Source organism: Lagopus muta, chromosome 3 (genome assembly GCF_023343835.1).
Source record: "Lagopus muta isolate bLagMut1 chromosome 3, bLagMut1 primary, whole genome shotgun sequence".
NCBI classification, from domain to species: Eukaryota; Metazoa; Chordata; class Aves; order Galliformes; family Phasianidae; genus Lagopus; species Lagopus muta.
Window position 1 is genome coordinate 39,541,812 of NC_064435.1, and position 24,604 is coordinate 39,566,415.

The 24,604-nt window shown below is 34.8% G+C and overlaps 1 protein-coding gene across 5 annotated transcripts in view; it reads left to right on the forward strand.

The window, feature by feature from the left end:
* The window catches only part of ST18 (ST18 C2H2C-type zinc finger transcription factor), a 177,376-nt gene that overhangs the window by 74,925 nt on the left and 77,847 nt on the right, over positions 1-24,604 (forward strand). For 2 of the 5 annotated variants that reach the window (XM_048940565.1, XM_048940562.1), the window contains exon 1: positions 509-619. The exons of 1 other annotated variant lie outside the window; for it this stretch is intronic. Coding sequence is in view for 1 of the 4 variants with exons in the window: in XM_048940561.1 (XP_048796518.1) it covers positions 7,965-8,001 (37 nt within the window). In the remaining 3 variants the exon portion in view is untranslated. Of the gene's footprint in view, positions 1-508; positions 620-5,471; positions 5,577-7,943; positions 8,002-24,604 lie in introns of those variants that run through there. 2 more of the 5 variants (XM_048940561.1, XM_048940563.1) reach the window with 2 other exon arrangements.

Sequence of the window (24,604 nt, forward strand, 5' to 3'; positions counted from 1 at the left end):
CAAATAATTGCTAGGCTGTTGCCTTCTTAGTCACTGAAAATAATTTCCAGGTCCCTGGCTTTTATAGATAGTCTTCTAGAGGCAGGAGGACACAGCCCCCTTTTTAACTCAGCCCATTCACTCACAAAATCAGAACACTCGAGCCTGCAAAATTAATAAGCACCACTTCCATTACATATATTTTAGGTTGTTGTTGCCGTGGCGATAAAGTCAGGGACATTGAATCTCCTCTGTTGAGCCATTGTTATCATCCCTGGCCATCTGCTGCAGAGGAGTGATATTCCATCTCATTTGCATGATGACTGATATATGGGAGGTTTGGAAGGACATATGCCACAGCAATCATGTGATGAAAATTAAAGTGAAAGTTTTGGGCCCAGAGCCGAAAAAAATCTGTGTATGCGCATGAGGCTGTTGATGTGCAAATGTGAATCATATTGAGAAGGTTTGAATAGGGAGGTGTGACGTAAAGAGGGGACACAAACGCAGGTGCTTATCTCTAGGCAGTCAAAGGCACTGGATGTCATATCATGGGAACTACCTTTCAAAGGCACAGCTTTAGTGCACAGTTCAGCACACAAGGGAGGAGAAACATATAAGTTTTGGAAACAAAAATAAAGTAAGTTTAACAACTTTTTCACACTATTCTGAACCCGTTGATGTTTAAGCAACTTGTGCTATTAGTAACTTTCTGTCTTTTCTATGGTTTGTGCTCTTATTTTGCAAAAAAAAATTTAAAATAAAAAATATCCTGTCCATATATCAATGTTGAAAGCTTGAGAGATTTGTGCTAAGTTTGAGGGTTTTTAATCAATGTTTAAAATGCTCTCTGCAAACTTTTCTTTTGTTGAAATGACACTAATGCTGTTTCTTCCACAATATATGCTTGGTCATTATCTTAAATGCTATTTTGGGCCTCAATTAAAAAATAGCTTCTTGTAACTGCTTTGAGAAAGCTTTCTGAACAAAATGTCATGGTGTAATTGCATTTATACTGCCTCAGTAAAGCCTTTGTTCATATACATTTTAGAATTGTGCAAATTTGCAGCTTTGGCTATTTGATTTGAGGAAATGATCACAAGGACACTTTTCCTCTCATTTTGAAAAGTTATTGAACTTAAATACTAACACTGAAAAAAAATGAAGTGAGAAAAACGAGACGAGAGAGAAAGGCAGTGGTGCCAGCATAGGGACTATTCGATAGATGCAGGTTCACTTGCAGATATGTATGACAAACCAAATAGGTTTTTCTTATTACATTTTTGGAAGCTTTAAAATCATGGATAATGTTTCCAAAATGAAGATTGTTGATCACTGTATTTAACAGCATTACTCTAAATGAAAAAGGGTCTTTCAAAGTGTGACATTTAAGTCCTTTAAATTATTTGAAATTCAGAGTGTGAATTGAGAGCTTCTGATTTAAAAAGCGAATGCTGTACACTTTAGAATGAATGTCTCTGTCAGGAAAATCTTTTGAAAGTTAAATGACAGTAATATCAGGCAAGGTTGAAGAATGAAATGGACCTTCTGGGACAACGTTTTGCAGGATGATTTTTATGAAATAGCATTTGGTGCTAGAGAAAGTCTGCTTAACACTCTGATCAGCAATAGCTCTCTCTCTCTGACTTTCTTTTGTCTTTAACAAAGCACTTAGTTCAGATGTTTGTCTTTCTTCATATGTAAATAACAAGACAATCTTTTGCAAGATGCTGTGAATTTTTCATCTAAAAATTATAAAAACACGAATCCAAGATTTTATCCTTAAAGTGTGTGGGGTGGACTTTGTCACTCAAGGATCTTTTTTTTTTGGATTCGAAATGACCATTTATTATCTCTTTTGTCAATGAAATTAGTTGAGTTAATTGCATAGATGTGTCTTCTTTGGTTTGGCTATGAAACGGTTTTGCAATTCTTGGGGAAAATTACAGCATTTGTGATTAAAGCTTTCACTGTGGCAATAACATATTTCTGGTAAAAGGTGGCTAACAAGTAATCCAGATTCAAAATGAGGAATTTCTAAATATAGACTTTGCCTCCCAAGTTTGGAGCATTTTATTTTTACTTGTAAATATCATCTGTGTATTATAGTACTTTCATGCCTGCAGGCTAAGATTACCAGACTTCTTTTTTTTTCTCCTCCTTCTAAATATTCAATTACTCAATGGTAATTATTATTATGTGGCCTTCTTGGCTTACTGCAATATTAGATTAATATAGATTTCTTGTGCCAAATTAGCGGAAATCACTGTTATACACAAGAACGAATCACTTTTTTTTAGTTTTATTTACTTTGTTGAATAACAGGAAGACTTTTACATCATGAGGCTTTATTCTTGAGACTTTTAATATAATATGTCTTTAAAGCTCTTAGTTTTAAAGGAGACGACGTATTTTTGTTTTGACTTTTCCTTTGTCAATTTCTAATAGATAGAAACTTTGGTTAAATTATAATTTAGCTTTTCCAAAGATCTATAAATGGAGTCTTTTGTGAATGAAGTCACAGTTAAAGTCTCCTTCTCTGTGGTTATTGTGGCAGAGATGTGTAGTGGAGGTAAGAAAACCGAAAATGAAAGAAAAGGAACTGTCCAGGGTACTGCATCTGATTAACAAATGTATCCTGTTATTGTACAGGAAAAAAAATCTGTAGAATTACAGAGAACTGCCTTCATTTGCTACAGTGGTGGGTTTTTTTAATTATTATTTTTTCTTTTTTTGTTTTGTTTTGTTTTGTTTCAAAACTAGATAAATCTGGCGCTGAAGTTAACTGTAAGAAAAATGTGTACCAAAAACTTGTTTCAGAAACACATCAAGTTTCCGTGAACAACACAAACACTTTGAAAAAATTGCTTATTTAAGCTAAAGTTTGTTTGTTATCTTTTCCTCCAAGTTACAGACAATACAATTTTTCAGGTCTAAATTAAACTTTGAATATAACACAAATAGTTTCTATGGTAGTGTTGCAACATAAACAAAACAAACAAACAAACAAAAAATACCAGACCCCAATCTTGCATTACTTGATTGCTTTTGAAATGAATTCTTGTCCTTATGTGACCTGAAATGTCTGGTTACAAAGCTATAGAAATCCAAACGATCATATTTGTTTGATATGAAATGAAAAAAATAGTCAAATTGGAAGTTTAACATCATGAAATTCAAAATCCCAAGCGGTATATAAACATTAAAAGAAACTTTGGACTGCTAATCCTAGGAAATGAGTTTTATGGATTGAATTCAACAAGGCTTCAGAAATGGTTCCATCTGCTGCCTAGCAGCTGGTGAAAGGATAAATTTAATTCATTAATTCATTTGGAAAAAAGGATCCAAGTAGTAAAGACTTCATTGCTCATAATGCACATAGGTGGAAATCAAAACTGAAATTAGGTCCAGTATCATCTTTGATAATGAGTAGCATTTTCTTTGTTATTTTTGTAACGATCTTGATCACGCAGTTGACAATATATCACCTATATGCTGTCATTTTTATGTATCAAAAACTTGAGAAAACAAAACTCCTCTTCCAAAAGAAATGCCCCTGCTTTTGGAGTTACAGATTATGTAGGTTTAAAAAGCTGGAACATTTCACTGAAGAAATATTGTTATGTCTCAATGAATATTTGCAACTTCTTTTTGTTGTCAGTTATTAATAAAGGTACTGATGTAATTAGAAAATCAGCATATTTGCAGTTAATTCATAATAAAAGTCCATATCCACAATGCCAAATGTGCAGAAATTATTACTTTACTTTTTCATTTGAGACACAAGTTTCATCTGTTATTTTCTTTCCTGTCTCCACCTGTTATACGTATATGTATGTGTATTTACAATAAGTGCTAAAAAATTATATATGAGTAATAGGAAAAATATGTTAAATACTGAGAAAGAACAGTAATGAAATATGCAGGGTTTTAAAAGGCAAAATTAATTGGACGCATGCTTCAATAATAACGTTTTCTAAGTGTGAGATATAAAGTTATCAAACTTGACACAAATTCCAGCTACACTTTTTTTTAAAAAAAGCATTTGCCTCTACTTCTTTTAACCTAAATCACAAGCAGTGAGTGCAAAGTTATCTAAGGTCTTTGAACCTTGAAGTAATCAAGTGACGTTAGTGAGTCTTATTCACCTTATACCAGGCACACAGGTAAATGTGCTCCTCATTACTCTCAAATGGATTCACAGGACTGAAGAACCTGTTATCCCAAAGCCAGCTAAATATCCTCCAGTGCCTATTTTCAATGTTTCTGCTTGAGATGATGATTTCATGAATGATATTTGGCTTTTCCTGTTTCCTGTGTAGCCCAAAGCTCACTGCGGTGGGTTTGTTGGATTTACTATAAAGGTTCTGTTCGCACCCTGTGGGTTGGGTTAAGAATTAGGATTTATGCATTTACTTCTACTGTTGCATTGTTTATACAGCTTTGGTTTAGTTTTGATCCTTTTTTTTTTTGCCTTTGAGGCTCTTCCACAGTGTCAGCTGCTGACTGATAGTAGGAGAACGGCCTCGTGGTGTGAATGAAAGGGACCTAGCGGTTGGTAAACAGAGATAAGGAATAAATAGAGCACAGGCAAAAGGAGATAGTTCTGTGGGAGCCCAGATTGCCGCCAGTCTGTTCAAGTGAGATGCAGTGCCTGTCCTTTTCCCAGATTAAATTAGTGTGCGAAATCTCCAGTGACCTCCTCCCCTTCTCCCCATACTCTTTAGCCAAGCTGAACAGCCTCTGCTGTAAAGTATTCATTTTATCCAGGGACAAGTTGGACAATAGAACTCTCCCTGTTACTTATGGACAGCTGTCGTCATTCATAGGGCTTTTCAGCATTTCATTTTTCAGAAGAGTTAAAAGGGTTTTACCTTGTAACTGACGAGAGGTTAGAAATGCAAAGAAGCCAGCCCTGAGGTTGCTCGTAGTAAGTTAATAAATAAACATCATCCCCCCCACACACATATCCCCTCCCCAATGTGCGAAAGACTGTGTATTTTGTTAGCACTGCTCTTCTTATTTAAAGGGGTTTAATTGTGATAACATGATTACACTGAAGCATGAACTGCATGGAGATATTAACAAGTAGAGACACAGCGATATACAGGGCCCCCAAGGTTTCCCCAAATTAAAGGTGACCAGTGCAAACTCAGTGAGTACCCGTTTCCCTTCTTTGCCCTTGCTTTTGCCTGCGTCTCCTATCACTTTATTACCTGCAAATAACTCCCAGGGAAGAGTAAACCCTCATGAGATACCTCTGTGGTCCTGTATTTTTTTAGTGATTTACTGCAAATATATTCAGCATTTTGACTGATTAAATAGACCTTCGGCAACCTTGAGGGTCACTGTGTAGAGTATGTACATAGAAAATGCATCAGCCCATTGTACCCTGGCAGCTAATGAGATTGGTCGTTAAGTAAATGACACAAAGCCTACAAAAAAAGCTTAGCAGCTCACTAGAGTATCACAGAGTGTCCCTGCACACCACACAACGACACAAACAGTGGACTAACCTAGCCCACCCCTGCTTTATTCTACATCACTGCTTCCCTGATGTCAGCGTGAGAGGCAGAACAAAGGCTAAAAGGCACACGGTAAGTCAGTCTGACAATTATGCCCTAGGGAGAAAGTAGAGCAAATCTTAGCCTAACCATGGGGTTGAAAGTCCGTTTCTAGACAAGTAGGTCATAATGAAGGGATTTTTTTTTTTCCTGTCACTTCATGAAGGGGAGAAAAATGTCTCTGGAATCAAGGCTGGGTTTGTTTCTTGTTTGTTTGTTTCCTTTTCTCTCTGTCTTGTTTGCCAGCTTAGAAAAGTTTCTGGAATTCTGAAAGTAAAGTGAAACAGTTTGTATATGAACTGGAAATTGTACTTATAGTATAATGTAATAAATATTCTTTGTAAGAACTGTCACACAATAAGCACCACCTCAGATGTACATTAACATCTGATGAACTTTGCAGACTGAAAGTTTCTTTTTACTACTCTGTAAAAATCAGCTGAAAATGTTAGATGCAAGAATACATATTTCTGTCCACTAGCCAGCTACTCCCCCCAGTACAGTTTTTAGAACTATGCATATAAATGAATGCATTACTATATATTTTTATTAATATTCTTCTTTATGATTTTTGTATGTTATTTCTTAATGTCGTCTTTACATGAGCAGATATTAAAGAAAGAACTGAAGATCTATTGTTAAGTGTTTATGCAATCGTTACTTATTTCCTTCGCACAGCAGAGAAATATTCATCTGATACCTTATAACTGTAGGTGTCTGTGTATTCAATGATAAAATCTTTTGTAGAAGCGTTTCAGTTAAGTATTTCAGGACCATTTATTTTGCTGAAAAATGGCAACAGGAAGTTGCCAGAAAGTCTTGTTTGCATTGTTAAATGTTTCTGTCTGCTTTGTACTTTGGAGGCTCAGGGGGATGTTAGGTTCAAAACAACATTATATTATTACAGTATGCTTGTCTGAATTAAATAATCCTTTTTCTTCACCATCCCACTAAAATAAATAAATAAATATTAATTATAGAAATAAGAAAGGAAAACAATACCCAAACCTGAAAAACACAAAATAATAATGTTTTAAGAATATGTTCTTAAATGTCAACAGTTAAAGAAGCGAAGTTAAGATATCACCTTGTGCTACAGTTGTTTCTTGATATTGTCATTTTAATTTTTATTATTTTTGAAGTATTAATTAATTTGTGAGAAGATTTGCCAAAATATGTTTATATAGATTTGCCAGAATAACCTGTTCTCTTAATTAAAACTCTTCATAGGTCACAGAAATCAGTTCACAACAACATGTCTCTTATCCAGGGACATCCTTTTTACTGCATGAGTAAAAGAAGTAACATTACAGCCTATAGAAATTAAGATCAAATATAATGTTTTAAAATGTGCACTAGGTGATTCCTTGCAAAGAAGTATATCCATTTGTGAATCTACATGTGCATTTTTATATAAATACTGGATGTATGCAAAAAATTATGTTCACCTACATGGCTTCCCAGTTTACTGAAACTCAATATGTGTTAAGTAATAATTATTTCTTCTTTTTGTACTTTTCGATATTTCCAACTTAGGAAATTTAATGAGGAAGCAAATGAAGACCAGTAAAATTGTGTGTTTGCTTTAATTTTTCATATGTATATTTGAGGTGTGTGCTTCTGAGCAATGTTTTCCTTATGTTATCTTAGAAAGTGAGACACATCAGAATACAAACCTGCCTTCCCAACTAAGTAATTTATTTCACACCTAATGGTTAGATCCACGGAGATTTTACTAGTTAAAAAGGCTTGAAAAGTTTTGCTTTGAACTTTACTAATTGTTATTAAGTTTTCAATTCATTTTAACATATATAATTTAAGGATATTTTAGCTCAGGTGCATCACTACAGCTTATGCAAATGAACACATCCCTATCACACAATCATCATGCTTTTTACACATCTGTGAAGGAGAATAAGTTGAATTTAATATTTGAGTATTTATCGTGATAACGAACAAGTTCATCTGTCCTTTTTCCCGTTATAAGTACAGTCATTTCATATGGCTAATATACAGGTAGTACTACTACAAAATTCATAATATTACTTTAATCTGACAAGTTAAGCCGCAGTAAGTTTCTGTAATTTTGCATACTTTATAATTTTTCCCTTCCCTATCACTTCTTTGGTACACCTAAGAGAAGAGGAAAAGAAAACTTGATTTATGTCAACTAATGCTGTTCATCTGATCTCCCCCAGAACTATACTGCATTTTTAAAATTACTTTTTGACATAGACTTTTTTGGACTTTACAAGCTGATATGAGACCTTTTTACTTATCTTTGTGTTCCATTCCAGAAAAGACCTGTGTCAGTTTTGTATATGGATCTGAAAAACTTTAAGACATTACTCAGTTGATTTGAATAATTCTAATTCTTTTTTTTTTTTTGAACGCTTTTAGTTTTTCAAAACACGAATCCTGATGTATCTGATACTCCTGATCATCAAGTGTGTCCAAGGTCAGTGACAGACTATTGTCCCGAAGGCTTGGCTCTTTCGCTCCAAAATAAAGCGTACCAAAGAACATACAGAGTATATTTTATATTCTGCTACGTCCACATCTATTTGAAATGTCTAGACCAAAATGTCTGTTACCTGAATGGATTAATTTTGGAACTATGCATATATAGCTGGAACCAGGTCATTTCTTGTAGTTTATGTGTGTGCATAGTTGCAGATTATTAAAAACCACATAGGCAGAATTAGTGCTTCTGAATTTTAATAATCTTGAATCACTTCAGGATGAAAATACTATTTAATTAATGAGTTAAAACAGAAGATTGTCTTCCTCTTAACTTTCTTTTAATACTTACATAAAATCTCTTGAAGGAAAATTGCTCTCATTTATGACCATCAAACTTTTTTACTAATACAAGCAACTTTTAAATTCCTAAATGAGAGATTCCTCATTCATGACAGGAAATAATCTAACAGCAAAAGTTACTTTATACTGGTAATAGAGCTTACCTTTCTGAGTAGGTGAACATTACAATAAGCATGTGTGATTCCACTGAGATGAGGTTGATGGCTCATTTCAATATGGTAAAGCAGGTGTATAAGTGTTTTGAGCATGAGGAGCTTATTGATTTTCTTAATAGATTCAGATAGCATTTGCTAGTTCATTTTTTCAGGTTCGGCTTCAAACATAACTTTTACCTCCATTAAGAAATGTTTTTCATTTAAGATGTGTCTCTTATCTCTGCTGTATAAAATGTTAGGAAAAGAATGATTTAGAAGTTTTCCAAAATATCATTTCACTTGAGCATTGGAGATCCCAGTTTCTTAACAGTGTTTCTTCAGGTGATAGTGAGAGTTGTGAGGTCAGTTCCTTAAGAGAGCAGACAATTTGACACCTTAATTACTCCCTCTGACACTTAGAGCACTTGTACAGCAACTGGATTGGCACAACAAAGTAGTAATGGCTCCAAAGGCACCGTTATGGACGATCAGGTCAATAATCCTTATGCTAAGAAGGATTTACATGATACAGAGTAATGGCTCTGTCATTTCTGAAGTAAAAGTACACTTCTTATTAGCACTAAAATACTGTTTTGCAATCTCACACACTATTCACATCAGATACTCTATGGTGGTTAAAAAAGATACAAACCAAAAACTAGCATGTGTTCTTCAAGTAAGATTTTTCGTTTAACAATTGAACAAAATGATGTTACAATACAGTGGGTAGGTGGTATCCGAAAAGGAGTGTTTTTTGAAAATGAACTTATGGCTGTTTTCAAATCTTTTCTTCTTTGCCGTATCAGAAGAGTATAGAATATCCTTAAAAATCATGTCATCAAGTAGCATTTTTATGATGCAGTCCAGAAAAAGCTTGGGCTTAGGGAGATTTTTGCTTGTTTGTTTTGTTCAGTGTTTTTACTGTTTGACTTTCTCTTACTTCAGAGAGAAGTTTAACACAATCCAGTACATTTAATGTAAATCTTATTACAAATGTAAGTTTCAAAGTAAGGACAGAAACTGTGATTTTTGTATTACTTTATTTTCTTTTAAATAATCAAATTTCTTGTGAGTAAGAAAAAGGCCACATGCTAAACGAATTTCACAGAATTGGGAATTTTTTTTTCCTTGTTAACAATGCGGTCAACTCAACCTCAAGATATGGAAAGTCACCAAATAATAAATAGAAAGATCTAACATAGCAATAAAAATGAAGAGAGAGAATAGACATAACATTTTCATTTTATCTGTAACGTTTTATAAAATTAAACACCATTTTGAAGTACGAGTCTGGTGGGAATCAACCTATATATAAGCATTAGACATTAATGAACAAAGTGCAACTGAATACATAAATCACTCTAAATAACATTGACACTTTGTCAAAAGAAGCAAATATATTTGAGGTTTAAGTGTATGGTCATGTTCTTTATGGATAGCCTTTCCCATTATTTTTGAGAGAGACTGCTGTCTACAAAAAGGGTTAAAGAAAATGCATTCTGTTGCATCTGCTTACTAAATCCCTTACTTTAGTAGAAATTCAAATTTTGTAAAGATTATTCGTTTTATTGATGCATATAATTATAATCACAAGCCATCTGCTGATTTGGCAGGCATGGTTAAAATTCTCTAACTCTCATAACCTTTCAAGTACAGTGCCCTTGGGACTCTATTTCACTTTTATATTTTGGAAAACATGTAGGGACAAACAAGAGAGGTCATCTGCCGAAAGTCAGACCTGTAAAACATTAAAAGAATAAAGATTCTGACAACCGTTCTTGTTTTAATAGCAAAGAAAGTATTTTCTATTTTATTTCTGACTTCAGGAAGGATTATACCAGTTTCCATCATGCGTTTTGGGAATTTGAATTTTTTTTAGGGATTAAAGCTCTCTCCTAACACCCTTGAGATTTAGGTTCCAAGTCTAAACTAAAAGAACAAATATTGTTCAGTTTGTTTGTCACAGGTGAATTAAACATATTTGACCTTGGCCCTAATTTTTCCTTTTTAAGCCATTTTGATTGCATTTCTATCTGAAATGTTTTAGCAAACACTATCTGAAATGTTTTAACAAACAGTCTCTCTCTCTCTTTTTTGATCTTGATCACATTGATTTTCATAAAGATGTCCCTATTACATAGTTAGCTTTTCCAATGAAGTTCAAAAGAATTTCAATTTTGAGGGTTACACATAGAACCAGGCATAAAATGAGTGTCTAACATTTTTTTTATGCATGTATTTTAATAAGCCTATAATCAACTGGTTGTCAGCCACAATTATAAATATTTGGACTTTTTGCATAGAAGTAGCCTTGTTCTCCATTTTCTTGTGTTATTCATCAGAGTAGGCCAATCTATCCACTTTATACTTGATTCTTTCTTTCTTTCTTTCTTTCTTTCTTTCTTTCTTTCTTTCTTTCTTTCTTTCTTTCTTTCTTTCTTTCTTTCTTTCTTTCTTTCTTTCTTTCTTTCTTTCTTTCTTTCTCTCTCTCTCTCTCTCTCTCTCTCTTTCTCTCTCTCTCTCTCTCTCTCTCTCTCTCTCTCTCTCTCTTTCTCTCTTTCTTGATCACACGAAGTGCTAACTCTGCTTGTTCTAGTAGAAAACATCCTCAAGTGGAAAAAAAGGTATTAATCATAATTAACATCTTTTGCTTTTCAGCAAGTTATAGGATATTGTCTGCACTCTGAATTAGGAAAAGGGGCATTTTAGAGAGAAAATACATGAAGATGGGAAAAGTTGCATCAGAATGGGATTGTCCAGTGACTTCCTGATATTAGCAGAAGGGAAAGACGATCATCTGTCAACAGAACTGTCTTGCTTAATTCTGTATTGACATGTACCCTGTAGGAACAAAAGATGCAACTCTCACTTCTATCTAATTAGTGTGTCTGAAGGCCTGTATACAACATGCGTGCTGCTTTACTCCTTTTGGAGGTTTGATTCTCACCCCACACCCTCATTATGACAAGCAGGAGGGAAATGCACATGTTTGAAAGTGTCTTCACAGCTGAAACTAGGGAAACAGGCCGAGAGTAGCTCTGGTTTATTTCACAACCAATTAAGTATGACATCTGTTGAAACTCAGGAAATAAGTCTCCCTTCCCCCTGTTCATATACTTACTTAAATTGCCAGTCTTTTGTTTGGATATGGTGAATTTTACTTACAAGATTTTGTTGCTTTGGAGTAAATACATAAAATATAGAAAACAACATAGAAAGCCTTTTTTTTTAACTAAGGTTTCACAAAGTGCATGTGAAAAAGCTTCGCTTGGCACTCATGGATTAAGCAAATGATTGTGTTAATAATTCTTTGCTTAAACACTCACTTTACATGCTGAAACAAGGGCATGTTTGTGGCAGGCAATGTAGGCGCAATAACATTTTCACTTTTGAAAATCTGGCTCCTGTTGTTGGCTCCCAAAGGCAAGCAAGAGTTGCTAGAAAGAATTTGGATTTACTTTCTTTAATTTTGTGGTTCAAAACTTGGCACTGAAGGAAAGACACTAAGCAGAACAGGACATGTGACATTATGGATGGTTAAAAAATAATTAAAGAGCCGCTGTCAGTGGTGCCATGGAGTATACAGTAGTTTATAATACACTGAATAAAAAACACTGGTGAGCTTAAATAGCAAACTCAGACATAAGTCGTATTACTATAAAGTGAGAGTAGTTCAAGCTGAAAGATTCTTACCATTTATCAGATACCAATCAATGTGGTGTCTTTATTTATGAGAACTTCTATTCATTCATAAAATATTGTCCAATGCAAACATTAAAAAGATGTTATTTCTGTCCATATCAACTCTTAGAGTTCAGTTTCTTTCTACTGTGCTTACAGATTGATTGCACTCTTTGTTCTATACCTAGATAAAGAAGTATCTGCCATATCATGCTGCCACTATTCTTTCTTTCGCTCTTGACACTGGTTTGTCTTGTTCCTGTCACACTGAAACCACACTGCTTATACTGAAGTTATGGCTCTCTCTGTTTTACATTATTTTATTTGTTCCTTTGCCAGTGCTTTCCTACAAGGACTAGCACTGCTTTCATTCCCAAAAGATAGTTCCCTACTTTATTTCTTTAGCTTTTGTTCATCTCTGTTTTAAATTACTTCTCAGAACCATGTAGCATATGTGCTATATAAGCTGTAAGATGCTTCTCAGCAATTGTCATAGGTCCCTTGGTTAGGAATCCTCTAGTGAAATGTCAGTGTGAAGAGTGTAAGTGTCTAGACATGAGCTAGTCATCCACACTCCCTTTAGTAAAAAAAAAGGAATTTCTTGGATGCAGTTAATCTCACCCTGAAGTAGACATTTGAAACAAATAAGATCTATCACACATCTACAAAGCAACAGAAATGCCTGCAGATTGCCTACAGGCTACCCAGAGACTATGGAAACTGATTGGTCAGTACCTCAGAAATATATATCTGAATTTCAGGCATGTAAAGTTAGAGAAGTGTATCCTGTTGTTCCTGTCCAGCATACAGACAGATTTGATGTCTCCACATAAACTTATTTTTCTCCCAACTTTCTCCCTGCTCTGAGACAGTGATTAGAGTAATATGTTATACTTTTTTTTTTTTTTTGCATAAACACAGCATCAACGAAAATGAAATTCAGTGTGTACTCAGATACAAATGGAGAGCAGAATAAGAAAATTAAAAATCATAATGCAGTTTCAGAGAAACAAATTTTGCCTCTGAAATGTCACATTTATAAAAGGGGACAAGCCAACTCTCTATCTTATTTTTAGAAGTAATTACTTTTCTTTTCAAATGCAATTCTTAAAAATAAATGAACTTCAATAAATAACTATCCATGTCAGAATACAATAGAGGTTTATACACTAAACCAGTTGGATTTCTCAATGAAGAATTTCCAGAGTTTTCTCTTTTTGAAGAATTTCAAGATTATTTCTCAAGCCTTGAGATAATAGAAGAGTAGATTAGATCATGGCTTTGCACTGTTTCTGTAGGTAATTATGATTCATAGTTTCTCATGCTGTCATAAAAAATATAAGCAAGGTCTCATTTCAAATTTTTATTTGCTGTGCATGCAGTCTCCATTTTTTGTGTATTTTTGAAGAAATCTGATGAAACACATTTTGATTTCTAAAGATTTATATATCGTACCCATAGCTTAAGCATAAAGGCTTTAGACAAATCTTTGACTTTTAAAGTTCTAGGTACACATTTTCAATTTCTTCAGATGAAGGCAAAGTGATTAAGTTGTATTTCTAAATTTAATCTACTGAGACCTTTGTCTGAATTCAGAGCTGGACGGAGCTTCAACAGGCTGAGCTAAGATTTACATAGTGGATGGTCACTACAGGGTAGATCCATACAGAATCTTATGGGATAGTATGCAACTTTCTTCAACGTTCCCTAAGATACACTATAGCATTTGAAGCATGGAGCCACAGTTCTCAGAAAGTCTTTTGCCTTTTTGTACTACTCTCCTGAGAGGAGGAAACTCAGAGTAATAAAACCTACTGCAAGATTAGGTTGAGATTTACTAAAATAAAATAAAGTGTAAATTTGTATATTCGGTAATACTTCCATATGTGAGAATCAACATCAATGGCAACTGTGCCCAGAATTACAGGCATACAAACTTCAATACGGTGTAAGTTGACACCAGTTTAACAACCGGTGCTAGAATGATTTAACATTTGTCCTGAAAAGCTTACCTTACACAAATATACTCTTTTTGGAGTTTTCTTCCCTGCAGCCAACATTTTAATGGATGTGATTAAAAGGCATCCATTTAGATATCTGATTTTGAATAGCATGGGAGAATAAAAGGCTTTAAGGTCCAACATTATTTATAGCAATAAAAGTATTACACCAATTATTTTTATTGTTTTTAGTGTGAATAATAATTGCTACTGTTTTGTGATGACGGGGAGTAATACTGTAATATTGCAGGTGCAAGTTGCTTTCATTCAGAAAATGACAGTCTTCAAAAGGTAAATTCATCAGATACCCTTCAGGTCATACATCTTGCTTCTCCATTTATGTCTAGGATTTCTTGTATTTATTTTGTTAGTTGCATGACAATCTCTGCCTCTAAAGTTAGAAGATACATGGCTGTTTTGCTGATATTTAACAAGTAAATTAGAGCAACTCTGCCATTAACACAATAGGCTTTTTAGAGAAACTGTTCTAGAATCCTAGTGTGTAAAGCTGAAAAAAAGAAGAAAGTTTACTTCTAATAGAGAGCCATTAAACCCTGTAACTGACAGAGATCATTAGGCATCTCAGGAAAGGGAGAAACTCACTCCTAGATTTTCTCATCCCCTAAACAGAGATGACTGGTTCTGAGTTTTCTTGCTTATGGATGAAAATATAGTGTAATGGAAGAAGGAATCTTTTATTGTGCAGAGGAAGATTCTAGATTGTATCCACATAGCTTATATATTCTCATTGCTCAGAGTCCAAGGTTGCCAATACAGCCCGAATAGCTTAAGGCAATCTGGACAAAGGGATGTTTCTTTACAGTGACGTACAAAGAAATTTACATTACTCATTTTCCAGATGATTTTCCAAGTGATACCTTGGAATCCCTTGATTCTGTTGCCTTGATATTTTTAAAAGCAAGTTTATCGTATTTTGAACTACCAGCCCTGCAAGGTTAACCTAGACCTGGAAAAAATTAATTTTCTTTCTCCATCATCATATTCAGAAAATCATATTCCTGTGATATTTTTCAAGTACTGTCATTTTATATGACAGCTAAGAAGGAATCTTCATGAATAGGCCTGCTGCAGGTACAACTTCAAGCAGATGAGTTAATTTTCATGTAACTTGTACTGTGTTACATTCCTTTGGTATCTTATGAAAATTCATTTTCTCTCCTAATACCTACTGATCTTACTACAAGAAAATCTTCTCAGATCAGGGCAACTGCTGTAAAGACAGTTTTAGGATAGAATCATGTTTTAAAGATCATGCGAATTTAGAGTACTGTCCTCAGTTATACGAAAATCAAAAGCAAGCATTTCTGATTGATGACACAAGCAGGATTTGAACTTTGGAAGCTCTGCTACAGACTTCTTAGCCTCTCTTTGTAGCAAGACAATAACTTTAGTGACTAGCTGCAGGCGCTTGCTGCTGTGGTGGAGAAGCCAATGTCCTTACTTCCTTGACAATAAAAGGAATCTAGATGCCTGCCCCCTCTCTGTTTTTAAAGCTAGCTTTTCTATATATCACAGTCCGTAAAGAAGATGTATAAAAGTGATGTATTAGGATTGTTTTTGATCTTACACAGCTATAAAGTATATATCCTTTTCATTCCAACTAGAAAATGATGCATTCTATTTACTTGATATTGAATTACCTTCTAGAATTATGTAAAAACATTAGCAGGAGGTCACTGAAAGACTTAAATAATTATCTCATTAGGTTTATACATAATAATAATAAAAACACTTTCCTTAAGCCCATTAGTTTTTGTACTATTATCCGGTTAAAACAGTATTTTATAATGGTAGTTTCCAGTTCATAGAGCAGCAAGTTATAAATAAAAATTCTCTCCCCAAAATTAAATAGGACTAGGTAGATAGGGGAATAGATACAGCCTTCCTTACATAACCTATTATTCAGTATTTTTTTTAAATAATTTTTTATTATTTTTTGGGTTCTTTGATTTCAGTTCTTGGTGATTAATTCAGTAGCATTGAAAACACAATGTCAGCCTCAAAAGTAGAGTTGTTTCTATGAAATGAGACATGGAAATAAAAGTTTTAGGTAATTTTTTTAAACTGCTTTGCAAATTCTTTGCACTACAAACCTCACCAATGTGTAAACAGGGCTCTAGCTACTGTGTTTGTCCACAGCTAGAGCTACAGATGAACACAGTGTGGTTGTGTGATGACAGGAACAGCTGACTCATTAGTAGAGAGCAGTGAAAGGTAATTAACCCTGGGAAAAGTACAGCTGCCATGCGAGCTGTTCCTTTCTGTAGGATCTGATTAGAAATTAGTGTTAAACCACTGATTCTTTAAAAAAATGTCATTGATAATTCACTTTCTCTCTCAGGTGTGGCCCCTAAAAGGGGCCTAGGGTAAAACTAGCATACAAAAGGTCTTCTATCTAAAAAGGCTTTTTTTCTGAGACAAGGGCACACCTGTTTGGACGCTTCTGGAGTTTTCTTAACTGTGGATATTGTCCCAGCTTTGAATGCTCCAAATCTATGTGCAATACAGAGAGTGTGTCATCAAAATGACTTAAGATAGAACACTATTGTTTGCTATAATGTAGCTCTTAGTGAGCCTGATTACTTAAAAGTCATAGCTACTACTTCTTGTATCAAGACATAATTATGATGCAAAATGATGCAGACCTCTTGAAAAAAAAATGATATATATATAATACCTGGGCTGAAGTGAGCACAGCATATGAAAAAAGGATTGTGACTTGTGCATTTGTAGCTCCCCATCCCACTCCATTTTCTGAACATGGCTTTTGAACTGCCAGCAGAAGAGACAGAAGCCATGATTTAATGTGACATCCAAACAACAAGCCAGCCTGTTACGTGCGTATTCATACACCTGATACAAACCTACTTATCAAAAATGACAGAACTAGCAACTAAAGTGAAAATATTTCATTAATATGCTATAGAAATTTTTACCATAATGTTTATTATGCCCTCATACAGACCGGGCTGGATGGGGCTTTGAGCAATCTGGTCTAGTGGGAGTGTCCCTGGCAGGGGGATTGGAACTAGATGATCTTAAAGGTTCCTTTCCAACCTAAAACATTCTATGATTCTATGATTATTTCACATAATTGCAGGGGATGGAAGGGACCTCGAGTGAACATTGAGTCCAACAATTTATAGCTATTGTTTCCACAAGAATTTTATTCATTTTATTTTGCAAGTTCTTTGGTCAGGATTGCATCTTTTTATACTTGTGCAGTTAATACAAAATCTATGTGAATGCTTCTACTTGTAACTAATGTGAATTATTGAGGTTCTCTGAGAACATTCTAATTGTTTTCAATGGAACCAGGCTTACACCAGGGAGTCTGAAGGGAAACTGTGTTCAAAGTAATCAAATATGTAAGAATCTCTCCACAGGAAGACTTTTTTGAACTTACTCAAGTCAAATTCACTACAGTAAATAATGGATTGCTGTTATTAAACCAATGTAAAATAACATTAAAAATATATGCTTCTACAGTGTCATTCTGAAAGTAATGCCTCTTATTTTATTATGTTGGCCTGTGATGTCAGAGGCAGCTGTAGGTATGGCAGTAGAGGTCGTACCTTCCCGCCAATATTCCTTCACATTTTGTAAAAGATGTGACAAATGACAGCAGAGAGAAAGTCTGATAAAATGGCATCTGACGTGGACCCATGCAGAAAAAAAAAATTGCAACCATTGATATTCATCAAAATTTGCTGATAGTTTGTGGAGCTCAAACAGTGGATGTGAGCACAGTGAGGTGATGGGTGGTATGTTTAACCAGTAGGTAGAGAAATGTGAAGGACAAGCCATGTTCTAGATGGCCATGCACAGCTGTCAAACCATGAAATGAGGAATGCCTATATCAGCTCATCTATGTGAATCAGTTAATGGGGTGACTGTTGAAAAATAGTATTTTATAACTGTAAATTTATGTTATCAAACAGTATTATTGTGCTCTTTGTGCCTGCTCTAATTTCTGTGGAAATAAATAGAAGATATTACTTTCAGAGTGACCTATGTATATAGATACATATATATACATAGTATATGTATATATACACGTATATGTGTATATACATTCCTTATTGATATTTTCAGCATTAAGAACAAAAACATTCAAAGCAAAAAAAGACTTCTAGATTAGTTTTATCTTTATAAGATAAAATAAGAGAAACAAATCTATAAGATAAAACCCTGGCATGTCAAGAGTAGTTACCTTTGTGTGGCCTAATTTGTTAAGAGATGAAAGATCCAAAATATGTTTTCAATTATATTGCCATTCATCATGCATTACTTGGTTCGTATTCTTGGAACTGTCCTTATCTGTTCAATTCTTTTCAGTAAAAAGCTTGAAGAGAAAGAGAAAACATTTTTTTCTTGGAAATCCCAAATAATACCATACACTTGAATTATCAAGTTGAGTTTCAGAGGAAGGAAGCATCAGCAAGCTATTGAATTGATGAATGCATGAAGATTGAAATAATATTCACTACCTTAAAGTGTGGTTAGTAATGCACAACAGCACATCATGGTACTCTGTATCGTTATCCTCATTTAGCTGACAGGTTAAGAGACTTGCTGAAGGTCACAGAATAGATCAGTGACAGAGGTAAGGAAAGAGAATTCCAGAATCTCTTTTTGTTGCTGTGTTTATTTATTTTTTTTTTTTTTCCTATTTGTACAATCATGATGTCTTATGTCTGTGACAGAAGACAGATGTCAGTGTATGAAATAACGTTCACCTCAAGGTAGAACCATAAAAGGGCCTCCCAAAGAGAATTTAAATTTCTATCCCTGGTGCTACTGACCTCTGATCCAACTGAGCACTCTTTTCCTCGCTCTACAGACTTGATCCAAACTTCTGCTGGGGGAAACCAACAGATCAGAAGTCTGTCCCAGTGTTCATTTTACTGATACACTTTTGTGTCTGTCAAATACTAGTTGTTTTGAATGTTCTTTCTTCTTTCAGTTTCAAGGTGGTATTTTTGCTGTTGGTTGTTTCTATCTTTTTTTTTCTTTTTCTTTTTTCTTTTTTTCTTTGTGTTTTTTTTTGTTTTTGGTTTTTTGTTTTTTTTTTTTTTTTTTTTTTTTTTTTGTTATTTGTTTTTTTCTGTGCTGCTCAGCAAGCTCCCAAGATCTTCAGGGCAATGTGGTAGTGCAAGCAAGTCCTATTATCTTTAACAGTTAGGGTCATTACAAGTCTTTTAGATGGTGGCAGACTGTACTTCACATGGCACTCTTGTAGTTAATGAACATATGTGATTTGCATGTCGAGGGAAGGCACACTTCCCTTTGTGTGACTTTCCCTTTCTTGGGACATGTCTGTCATGCTTAATGAAGGGAGCTTGTTTAGAAAGCAGAGAATGAATGTTTAGGTTAGAGGGATGGTAGTTGCATTTCTTTTTATAAAAAATACATTGTATTTTTAGATTCATTGTTTCATTTGACTCCATGTCAGAGAACACTCAGTGAGCTAATTAGCCATGTATTTTGTCCAGCATAAGAATTGTGATGCCTTAATTCTAGTTGTTAAATCAATCCCATAAAATTTGGCCAGAACAGTCAGAAATCACAGGGAAGGAACATAGCAACATAGATTAAGCCCATAAGTGCTTGAGAAGTGACCACTTTGTCTGAACCTAATCAACTCCAGCACTTCTGTAGATTCTGCAGAATCCCATTCATTCCTAACTAGCTTGCTGGAAGCCATGTATTGTATAAGGACTGTAAAAATAGTCCCTAAACAGCAGGCATGTAGCTGGACCAAAATCTTCCTGGTATTGGAGGAGGCTGCAACAGAGTAATTAAAAACAACACAGTTTTGCTGCTCTTAGTTATACTGATGTGTGTGCTCAGGAGTCTCACTCTGGCCTCAGTCCTATAGCTACTAAGCTTCTCTTCAACAACCAGAGCATGGTCATCCCTCACTGGAGCCAGTGGCTTTCCCCTTACACAGTACCTCACAACAGAGATGACTCCATGCAGGAACAGTCATCAGTCTGTAAAAGAGTAAACATGTTTTAAAGTAAAATAAACCCTGTGTTCCAGAATCAATGACGCATGCTCTTTGAACTTTCTTTTAAAATTGCTCTGAAATCATAAGGTTGTTATGGTGTGTTTTTACTCCAAATAATGCATATCATTGTAACACAAGCCTTGAAGTTAAGTGGCTACTTTAATGAAACATAGTTACCATAGCTACCACAGGAGAACAGAGAATAACTTTTAGTTCTTTTGAAGCTATGAATTAGTTTAAAAAGAGGAAAAGGAATAAACAAGCATGCAGAAGTTTATTATTCAGTGCTTCATGCCTGATCAACTCTAAAAAAGAACTCTCCCTAGACTGAGGCATTAACATTTTCCAGTTGAAATCTGTAATTGCTCATCAACAAACACAAAATCACATTTCAGCTCCTCAGTATGTCTGTTTCCGTGCATTTTTTTCCTGAGTCAGAGAAGAAAGAGATGTTTCCAAAGTTCTGCTTTCAGCATTTTCTTAATAACTGATAACAATTCTTAGCATTGCTAAGAAGTGACATCCTAACCGGAATGGCTAACCACAACTCATGAAATCTACGGTCTAACTTTATTATTTGTTATAAACACCATCTTAAGAGTGATGGGAGGAAAATGAGAATTTATCATAGTGAAAATGTGTTCCTGGAGCAGTCTCATTGTTTTTCAGTTTCACATTGAGATGTGCTCTATCCCTGAAGTGTTAATGGAGGTCACTGTTGTTGCTCTCCTTTGCTGTGTCAAAGCAAGGGAGTTTCTCCGTAGTTGAGTATTGAGAAACAAAATGATGCTCCTTCCAGTATATCACCTTCAGCTTATAAACCTCGAGAACAGCAGTGATTAACAGGACTTTTACAAAGTTTCTGTGTAGTTACAAGGACAGCTTCAATCTTCTGTCATTTTTTTGCATTAGCTATGATTATGCTTTTACCACCAAAATGCATTTATTTTAAAGGTAACAATACAGAGTCAGAGAATAGCTTATGTTTCATCTATATTTATCAGCACTCACTGTACATTTGTGTCTTCATTACCAGGAAATATTAAGGGACATTGTGCCATCTATTCCTGTTTACAGTTTATTATGCAGAGATAGGAAACACTTAGCATGTAAAATGAATGTAGAAATTATTCCTGGATAGAAACACGGACATTTCCCACTCGTTGGCTCTTTCTCCTCCATCACCGGATCAGAGTGTAATTGTCAGTAATCAGGCCTGCTTGCTGCTGATAAAACCACTCTGAATGCTAGCAGCCTTCTTTGTGTGATGACTCAATTATTCCAGAAGTGCCTCATCAAATCTGCCCCATCAGCTGGGCTAATAAATAAGGAGAAGAAACTGGCCCCCCAAAGCAAATTATAAATCCATTTGCATTAACCATTTCGCTGGTCCATGATCTAGGCAGAAATAAGCATGGCAGATTGTGTTAAGCTTATTTGAATATGTTTATAATGTTTACAGCATGCAACCTTTTTTTTCTTTTTCTTTCTTTTTCTTTCTTTTTCTTTTTTTTTTTTCTTTCTTTTTTTTTTTTTTTTTTTTTTTTTTTTTTTTTTTTTTTTTTTTTCCACAAGGTGTTGGAATTATCAGTCATGAATAGCATATAAATGCAGTTATGTTAATTACAGAAAAGCCTCGGGCATCTTTGAGGGATAGTTTGTTGCTTAAATCAGGTGAAAGTTAAACCCTTCTGCAAGGTGAAATATGATCTTGCACATGGCATTGGAATTACTGCCATGTTTAAAACAGCAGATGGATGGAAGGTGTATGTTTTTACAGGTAATGGAAGGACAAATGCAAGTATTATAGGGCTGTATTGCACATGACCTCCTGTGCATCTCAGGGTAGAACTAAGTAAGATAAAGTTTAGTCTTATGGTTGGGAAAGAAAATACAATAATATAAGCAGCTGCAATCCTGTTTCACGTCCCTGCACACTCAATAAAACAAGTGTAAAAAGGAGTATACTGCCCCAAGGAAATTGCTTTCTGAAGCTCAAACCATAAAAAAAAGCCACATATGCCCAAGTAGTTCCCTTCTGATTTCCAGGGCTTCCCATGTCTACTCCAGTGTAACATCAGAAGGCTGAATGAAATTCATCTGTTTACTCATGTGCTGAACATTACACCTGTGTTTAAGTGTCTCACTGAGATGACCCATAAATTTCAGTAGAACTTAATGTGTGAAGTTATGTACTTCAGCATGTACAGCATAAAGATCTGACTGCAGTCAAGAGCTCAATGCATCTTTTCTTTTTGTAACAGCACCTTTTGTTTTTAGATATTTTCTCAAATACTAAATATTATATATTGAGAAAGAGAAATCACTGTCCCTGTAGAAACACAAAAAATATTCGGAGGTCATAGTGGTGAGCCCATTTAATTTGTTTCCTTAGCTACTACTTCCATTCTGACTTAACAAATCATAAACTGTTATGCATGTTCATTTTCATATTTTTAATATATCAACTAGTGATGTGATAAATGAGAGAAAATCAAATTCATCTGTTGGAAATTTTATCCATTATATTTAAAAAAATATATTGTTCAGGGTCTTTTACAGATGTTGCATGCTTTTTTTTTTTTTTTTTTTTTGTACTGAAATGCTGACAGAGAAACATCCTTAGGCTCCTGGTGACATAATTTTTAACTGTATGATATGTGTTTTCTCATTATTAAATTTTCAGGAATTCTCTAGTAATCTGACCACAATGTGGACTTTTGTTCATAGACAATGGGTCAGTGAGAATGGTTGAAGGGATTTCTCACACATATGTGACAGTGAGGATCAGGACCTAAATTGTGACTCACATCAGTATCCTGGTATGACTCACGGATCATAGTAGGCTAACACTTCAGAATCAGTACACTGATCACATTGCACTAGAAATAGCTATAAGCCAAAGAATGAACTGCATAGATTCCAAGTGACTTCACTGAATCATTACATTAACAAATCAAAGAACTCATTGATTCGATTTTTGTGGGTTTATGAAGTTTATCATTCTGGTTGAAGTGAGGTGCTCCTTGAAGTAGAGGGAGACATTCTCTCAATCTGCATAAGAGTTGAAGAATAGGCAACAGTTATCATCTGTAAATCACAGGTATTTTTCTTTCTTTCCCTATTTATTAAAATAGGTAAATGAATTCTTGCACACTATGAAAAGGTTGGGCCTACATCAACATATGTATAGTCCTAAGGGGAAGGATCCCTCCAAAGAACATTGATTGACATAAATTATTTCTGTATGAAAACCATCAACAGTCCTATCATCAAAGCTTTCAGTAAACTAGATAGATGATTTCTGTGACATCTTGAGGGTGAGATCTTCATTTTCCAGTCCTCATTGCACCCACTGCATTGCTCTTCTCCATTCTTTGCTATACCTCAAAATTCATCACATGTTCAATTTTATAATGGATAAAATATACTTTAAAAAAGCATTTTTCAATGATATATTGTATAAGATTTAGATGTAAATCAGAACCAACTTTTCCAAAATTAATTTGTTTGATACCTGAAGCATCAGATCCCTGCATTGTATTTGAAAAGTATGCTGCTTCTTGGCTTGTGGACAGGGATGACACACAGTTTGTATTCCATTTGGGGTATGTCACATCCCATGACACAGAATAATCCAACACGACCTTTTATAACATGACAGATGTATGATATTGTATTGGAATTTTTATGAAACACTGTATCTTAAAATCTGAGTACTCACCCACGAATCGGCTGTATGGTTGCCAGCACTCTGTTATGTGAAAGAAAGAGAAAATAGCAAACTTACTAACCAGTAACTTCTGCTTTAGTTAAACACAGAAGAGAGGTCAAATTTTTGCTTTATATGAAGTCTTGCTTTTCTCCTACTATAATGCTTCACTTTTCAAAGATAGCTGATGATGTTACATACAAGGCAGATGGGAGTAAAAGAGCAAATGGCACTTTTGCATGTAGTTTTCCAGCACAATTTTAAACCCTCCTCTCAAGCCCTGACCTATCCCAGACTTAAAAAGAGAGCTTTCATTGTATTACTTTATTATGTAAAGTTAAATGCAAAAAGTTCTGTGTATTTTCCTGTTGTGTACTTTTCCAAGTGGATCTCAGCTGTGCTGTCTTAACTCTCGCTCCCTTAGGATGAGAGACAGCAGATGGGGTTAGGGCAGAGGGCTGATGCTTCTGACAGCAAACGGCCTGGTTGTTGAGTGGAAGCTGTGAGCGTCAGGAAGCTCCTTTTCCCCAGAGAACCAACAAACCACTGAAGAAAGTTGAAAATGAGCCCTTTGAGAAACGCTATTAAAAGTAGTAAAAAATTGCAATTGTGCAGATGATGTGCTGCTGTGTGGTTATTCGGATGCTAATGAGTTTGACATTAGGGAACTCAAAGGG